This window comes from Apis mellifera, linkage group LG13, assembly GCF_003254395.2.
Source record: "Apis mellifera strain DH4 linkage group LG13, Amel_HAv3.1, whole genome shotgun sequence".
In the NCBI taxonomy this organism is placed as follows: domain Eukaryota; kingdom Metazoa; phylum Arthropoda; class Insecta; order Hymenoptera; family Apidae; genus Apis; species Apis mellifera.
In genome coordinates this window covers 1,642,435-1,650,348 of record NC_037650.1, presented here as the reverse complement: position 1 = coordinate 1,650,348, position 7,914 = coordinate 1,642,435, and the positions used below count along the sequence as shown (strand labels likewise).

Below are 7,914 nucleotides of genomic sequence, written 5' to 3'. Positions count from 1 at the left end.
ATAAATGATTTATTTTACAATTGTTTTATTATAGATCTGATATTTAAATTTTAAATACATAAATATTTCCGCTATTTTTAATTTTATTATATACAATATATAAAGTATTTTATTATTCATAGTTTCTTTGTCTTTTACAATGAGTTTTACAAAATTAAAATTAAAATATTTCCTAAACTAATAATTTTAATAATATAAATTAATAATTAATTTTTTATAGAAAATACCTAAATTAAGAAAAAAAAAATATGATTCCATTTAAAAAAATTAATGTGATTTTAAAATCTTCGAAGCTTATTCAAATACAAAAAAATTTTTATCATATTAAAATAAACATAAACAATTTTTTTAATAAAGTTTTTTTGATAAAACTAAGAAAATAAAAAATAAGAAAAGAATATTATAATAATGAAATATTTAGGTGCTACACTTTGTACTTATATCTATTTTGTATTATAATAGAAATAAATAAAAATTTCTATAGTTTTTTTACATAGTATAATAGAAATAAAATAATTTTGAAAAAAATTTCATGGAATAAGTTACGCGAGGTATGAAAGAGGAGAAAAAAAAATAAATCATTTCAAAGCGAATTCTTTTGCTGTTCGATTCAACATGCAGCGAAACCAGTCGAGCTTTCTTCTCTCACCTTATTCAGTACCGTTGTATAGATATCAAGGAGATCTTGCTTCGAACCAGATGGACTCGTGCATCCTCCGCGTTCTGAATTACGAGAGATGGATGATGACTTAACTCTAACGACTCTTTCTTAACTGGTTTCTTACAATCTGAGAAGGATTCTATCAGTTGCGTACAAGGATTCATTATGTCAACTATATAGAGAATGATCATATTCATGAGAATGCAAGAAATATTTTCTTAAAAATTCATGTTCTCATCAAAAAAAGTAATATTCATTTTGTATATTTTTGTAAAACGATTCATAAGTATTTTTCGATTTATTGTCACACTAAGTAATGATAAATGATAATGTGAAAATTAAATATTTATAAAATAGTAAAATTTTTTTTTGATGTAAAACTCGAATAGTTAATAACTTTGTTAAAAAATAATACATTAGTGCAATATTTTATAGTTAATTGTAGTTGCTCCAAAGACATAGCAAAGTAGTTTTTGAGAGGCGTCATTTATTTTTTTTAATTTTCCTTTAATTCATAATTAATTATATAGAAAATTTTGTAATGAAAATTTTTATAAATAATTATTTATTTTTCATATATATATGAAAATATAGTAAGATAATACAATATATTATGGTTTTTCATGATAGACCGGAAAAAAAAAAGGATTCATTGTAATTATATGTGTATAAATATTAAATATTTTATATTTATTACAGCAGATTTTTAATATTTCATTAATTTCTTACATATATGCATACTGAAAATTAAAATATTACATCTTTATCCAAATTTTTTCCAAATCTATTCAAAATTTTTTCATACAATTATAGTATATATTATATTTTTAACATTTATTATGTAAAGTTATTTAAAAATTTTATTAATATAAATTATTAAACAAAAATGTAAAATCAATAAAAATAATAATCTTTAAATATCTTGGACTTCAAAAAATTTGTTAATTGAATTCAAATTTGAATATTATATAAATATTATTATATTTAAATATTATTATAAAAGGCAATAAAAAAAATTTTGCTTTTATATTTCATTTTATAAATAATTATCCAAAACATCCTAAAATGTTAAAAAGAAAAAGAAGGAAAAAACTAGCAAATAATTAATAAAATAAATTAGAAATAAAAAAAATAAATTACAACTAAGATACTTCTTTGATTTGAATCAGAAATTTTGCATTTTAATTCAAATCTCTATTTTATTGAAAATATCTTTTGGTTGATGAAAAAGAATTATTTATTTTCTATTTTTAAACTATAATAAAAATTAAATATAAGTTATTATAACTATAATATATATATATATATATATATATATATATATATATATATATATATATAAATTAAAATAAAAATATTTTATCATAAAAAAAATATGCAACATTTTATTTTTATTGTTTTTTTTATATATAAAATTTCCTATAATAAGATTCAAAATATAATTAAATAATTGCTATTAATTAAACATTTCATTCTTACAAAATTAATAATTTTAATTCGTATATTTCAAATAAATATTTTTGTTATCTATATAACTATCAAATATCAATACATATTTAAATAAAATTTTTTCTTTAGTGTTTCCAATACTTTTAGTTTGAAATATACTTAATATTATTTCCAACTGAACAATCATTTATATACAAAAATTTTTCATATATTTATATTTACATATAATTTTAAAATAAAATAAAATTTTTAAATATATATAAATAAAATATTTAAATAAAATTTTTCCAATTACTATTTTCAAGTTTGAAAAACTTTAGTTTCTTTCACTTCTGCCAGCATTGCTTTTAAACGAATAATTCATTTTTAATTCATTCATTTTTAAATTTTCATTTTTTTTTTATTTTCTGATTCTGATCTTTCAACTCCCTTTGATTCCCTCAAAATAAAAAAATCTCATGATCCCATTGTCGAACTATGTACTACATAACATACTCTTATATACTTTGGCGATTTTGCAATGCAAAAAAGCAGCGATCCAATAGAGATCGGCGGATAACAACGATATCGAATCGAGCAGAGAGGTGGCTGAACGGAAACGAAAGAGAAGGAGTGGATCTCGGCCAAAGAAAAACGAGAATCTCGAGAAATGTGTAGGAAGGAGAGAAGCACAGCACAGCCGGTGGTTCAGAGGCTGTGTCAATGTGTCAGAGAGACGGTCTCCATGCCGGGGTTGCCTTTTATGTCCACGTAATGTGGGTTCTGGTGGAACTCCTGAGAGAAAGAAGTGGGGCCTGGAGCAAGTCCCTTTCTTCTGTCTTTATTCAATTGCTTTGGCCACGTCGTCCTTTCCTTCTCGCGCTCTATTCTCCTGGGAACTCGGCACCACGAGATTTCGCCTTCGTCCACGTGGTCCTACCTGTATGTACGTATTTATGAGCATGGACCAATGTTGCTATTTTTTCACAATTTTTTTCCTTTGCCTGTTTTTTAACGCGATTTTTGTCGAAGATCGATAGATATCGTATTAACTATTAAATTGTTTTATGATATTTGTTGAATGCAATTGACATTTTTGTGAATGGAAAAGTTTATTAATAATTTATTATTTTTATATGCAATTTATGAAATATCTTTAATGTGATGTTTTATTTAAGTGAAAAATAGTTTAGTGAAAAATAGTGTATTATTATTTTCCAATTAATTTTTTCTTTTATATTACATTATAGAAATCTAGAATATCTCTAATTATTTTTATATTTTATATTTTTAATTTTTCTTTTACTTTTTTAATTATTAATAATTAATTAATAATGAATATATATAACTATACGGTATATCTACATGTTATTCGTAATATAATATATTATAAAAAAGTAAGTCAAAAAATAAGAATAAAACTTTTTTATTCAAAGCTTTACTTTTCTGAAAATCAAGTTTGAAAAATTTTCAAATAAAATTAGATTATAAAATTAGATTCCGATTAAATACGAATGAATCAAATATAAAATCATTTTACACGTGAAAATAAACAAAAATGTATAATAAAATTTTATTATTTAAGTTTTTCTATTGAAAAGTTGTAAATTTTCGTAAGTTGTTATAAATTTCTATTTTAGAAAAGATTGAACATATGAATTCATAATCAGCAAATTTTAAAATTTAATTTTCTTGAAAATTTAATTTTTTAAATTTTTGAACAAAAATTTATTCTATATTTTTTTGCTTATTTTCACATGTAGAATTACACGAAAAAAAAAGCCTGAATAATATATTTTATTTTAAATTATCAATTACATATATATATATGTTATTTTTATTTTTAAAAATAAATAAATAAATAAATAAATAAAATTTAATTAAAAATTTTATGTATTTTATTCTATATATGTATATTATATATTCTATTATATGTAAATATGTGTATATGTCTAATGAAAGTAAAGTAAATAAGTATATATTGCAAATAATATTTATTTAACATTTAAATGTAAATATGTAATTTTATTTAAATATAATTTTTAATTAAATATATGATTTGAAATATCTATTTTTTGTTATTAATTTACATTTATACATAGTTTATATTTTTATATTTTTTCAATTATTTATTAAATAAATTCTCCATTTTTAAAATGTATATATATTTTTAATTCTCATTGTATATAAAACATAAAAAAAAAATTCTAGATATCTAGAATTAAATAACAAAACACATAATTTTAGTTTAAATATATTTTAATAAGAGTTTAAATATATTTTTCGTAAAGTTATATTTTTAATTTGATAAATATAAAAAAAAATGAGTGAAATAATTATTTTATTTATATTAGTCATATTAATTACTTTTGAAATGAAATATTATAAGGCAATGGAAGATAAACAAAAAGTACTTTTTTATTATTATTAAAACTTTACTAATATTTTATTTTATTAATGCTTAAATATCTAATTTTTTATTTATTTATTCAAAATTTATTAGATATTCTTAATTTAATATTAATTAATATAATATTTTATAAAAAATCGTAAAAGTAATAAGAAAAAATTAATTAATTATCATTTAATGAATAATATATTTCAATTGATAGTATTTCTTTAATTGGATAATTAAATGAATTTGAATTTTAAATAACAATAAATTGATTGTTTAAAAAAATGTATATTTTTTAATTGCAAAATTCTTAAATTAATATTTAGAATGAATATTAAATAAGAAATGTAATAATAACTGTAAACATGTAACAGTATTAATTAGGAAACAATAATAATATAAATATTTAACGCTATATATTAAAAAAATATATACTTGATTAATATTAAATAATAATTAAATAATTTATTTGATAACAAATTGATCATTTAATTGTAAATATATTTATTTATTTTTTTATGAAATACACTATAAAATATTTTGTTATTTAGAAAATAAACTGTTTCTCAAATAATTTAAAAAATAATACAATGAAATAATGTAATTTGAAAATTTCTTAAAATTCAGATTTGCTTGTAGAAATTACTTTTTAAAATCATTTTAATAATTTAGTTTTGAAATGAAATATTTTATAAAGTATTTGAAAAAATAAATAAGTATATTTATTTTTAAATATATTATAGTATATAGTAAATAAATAAATATATTAAATATATATTAAAATACTATATATTAAATATATATAGTATTTTAAAAAATAAATTATTTATTATTTGTCATTGCTATTTATTATTCGATTTCAATAAAAATAATTTATATTTTGTTAATAAAATTACTACATTTATTGTACATATTCTGAAAATTATATTATTATTATATATTAACTAAATTTTATTAAGAATAAAAAATTATTCAATAATATTTCAATCAAAAAAAAAAGTAATGTTCAAATTTCATGAATCACTACATGTTTACACATTATTTTTTTTGCGTTAGATCATCGAATTATTCCAGATGAATCTATCTCTATGCTTCCTTTAAACTAGCATATTTGCTCGTTTCATTTTGCCCAGTTGGTATTATCAACGCGCATGAAGAAACTGGATCGGAACAGCAATGGAATATCAAGAAGTCTCGGAGCAATCGAGGGATGCCAGCGGTACAAGAACACTTGAATGGAGCCACGGGTAGAACCAGTATTGCGAGATGCGGTCTCCCGTGCTGTCGTTCAGAATCCAGCAGAAGGGGCAGCCGTTTCGAGGAAGCGGTCGTCGATTGGAAATCGTACATGCTGCCCGTTGAATGGACTATATCTCTTTCCCTCCTGCACTGTGAACGCTCGCTTTGCTGCCCTTTCTCTTTCCTATCCCTCCCGCTCTTTCAGCTCTGGGCAGACGCACGCCTCAGTGTCCCAACGCGCGATTCATGCTGCTGCACGCACTGTTCCCTTTCTTTCCTTGAGTTTCGCGTCTCCAGTTTTTTTCTACGAGGCGTGGATACGAGGAATCGAGCCGACTCGTCTCAACCCGCTCCACGATTTTCGTTCGTCGATCGTTAATCGATCAACTCTTTTGGACCCACGCGTCGAATCGTCTTCGATCAGATTACTTTCTTTGAATTTACAATCTTTTTCATTAAAAAAAAAAAAAAAAGAAGAAAACAAAAAGGAAAAATAATAAATGTTTTTGTGTAGAATTTTTTAATATCAGTTTATTAGAATTTTTTTTTATTTTATGCAGAAATATAAAATTCATAGAAATAGATATTTTATTTATAGTTTGCATAAACCAAAAATAAAAATATATAAAAATATTTTAATGATATAATAATAGAAAGAAAGTTCTTAATATAGAACTCTATTGGTAAATTAAATAATCCTCGAATAAAGAATTAAATATTAAAGTGATATTTATGATTTTATTGGTTTTCGTAGAAATAAAAAAAAATGACATGGAATTAAAAGTGGATGGATTTCAAATTTAATTATTTATAATAGTTTAAGCATAAATAAATAAAAAATAAAATTAAGAAGTTTTTTTCTAATTTTCAAATTATTTTTTTTTTATTTCTTCAATTTTATTCTTCAAATAAATGTCTTTAAAATAGTTTATTTATTTATTGTAATAAAAGTAATAAAAATTTTTTTGATTGTTTATGAAAAAATTTATAATATTGGATTACTGTACAATAATGTTGGAATAAAAATAATACTGCATCTGATCTTAATTTATATTAATTGAATAAATACATTTTTCTTTCATTTGTCAGATATATATACATATATATATTTAAATATACTTGAAACATATTATTATTTCATTATTATCATTAATTTACGTTAAAATTATTATTATATTGGTTTTTGAATAGTTGTTTTTGAATTGATTTTTAAATAGTTAACTTATATATAATATAATATAAATTAATATATTATTATATATATAATAATATAAATTTAAATATATATATACAATATACATATATATATATATATATATATATATATATATATATATATATACATATATACAAAATACATTTAAATATATATACATTTAAATATAAAATATATACATAAAAATATATACATTTAAATATATATATACTATATATACAATATATTATATAATATATTAATTATATATATTATTATAATATAATAATAAAAATAACAATAATACTAATGAAATAATAATATACTTCGAGATATTATTATAATCAATTAATATATCAGATAAATCAATCATTAAATGTTATAGTCAATATATTCAGGTAAATAAAAATTTTTGTTCAGCAGTTAATATTAGCATATAAAAACTATTAAATGGAAAAATAAAAAATAAAAAAAGAAAATACTTCCTGAAATATACTATATTAAATATACTATATACTATGAATAATTAAGTATTTTTTGTTTTATTTAAATTTTAAAAAAAAAAGAATATGAGAAAAATCACCAAAATTAAATTATTTAATGCATTAATTTTCGGAAAAATAATTAAAAAATAAATTAGGGAAAAGGATTCTGCATTATCTCTATTTTTTATATGTTCTCATTAAATATAGTTTATTTGTTAAATTTATTATAAATAATATTTTTATATTTGAAATAACTTCATTTAATTTCTGAAATATTATTATAATTATTTTTTTACTTTTAAAAATAATTTATTGGTATTTATTTATTAGATTTTAACAAAAAACGAAATTTATGAAATTTAATTTTTTTAAATTAATTATCTATTAAATTTAAATCATGAAAAAGAAAATTATTTTTGTGTTTTTTTAAACATAAGATTTTTTTTTTAAATCTTTTTTCAAGATATTAACTGTTACAATTGTATAATTATAAATAATTAACTGTATAATT

General features: G+C 19.5%; 1 protein-coding gene across 1 annotated transcript; it reads left to right on the top strand.

Annotated features, from left to right (window-relative positions):
* Positions 1 to 2,548: 2,548 nt before the first annotated feature.
* LOC102654099 lies at positions 2,549 to 6,179 on the top strand. Its single transcript, XM_006571912.3, has 2 exons — positions 2,549 to 3,035; positions 5,618 to 6,179. The coding sequence occupies exons 1-2, from the start codon at positions 2,813 to 2,815 to the stop codon at positions 6,100 to 6,102; spliced, it is 708 nt and encodes a 235-aa protein (XP_006571975.2). The 5' UTR covers positions 2,549 to 2,812; the 3' UTR covers positions 6,103 to 6,179.
* The last annotated feature ends 1,735 nt before the right edge of the window (positions 6,180 to 7,914 follow it).

Bases quoted from the DNA above. Each gene is read 5' to 3' on its own strand.
- LOC102654099 (XM_006571912.3), top strand. From the start codon at position 2,813: ATGTGTCAGAGAGACGGTCTCCATGCCGGGGTTGCCTTTTATGTCCAC. The intron at 3,036-5,617 runs GTACGTATTTAT...CATTTTGCCCAG, and splicing joins CCACGTGGTCCTACCTGTAT to TTGGTATTATCAACGCGCAT.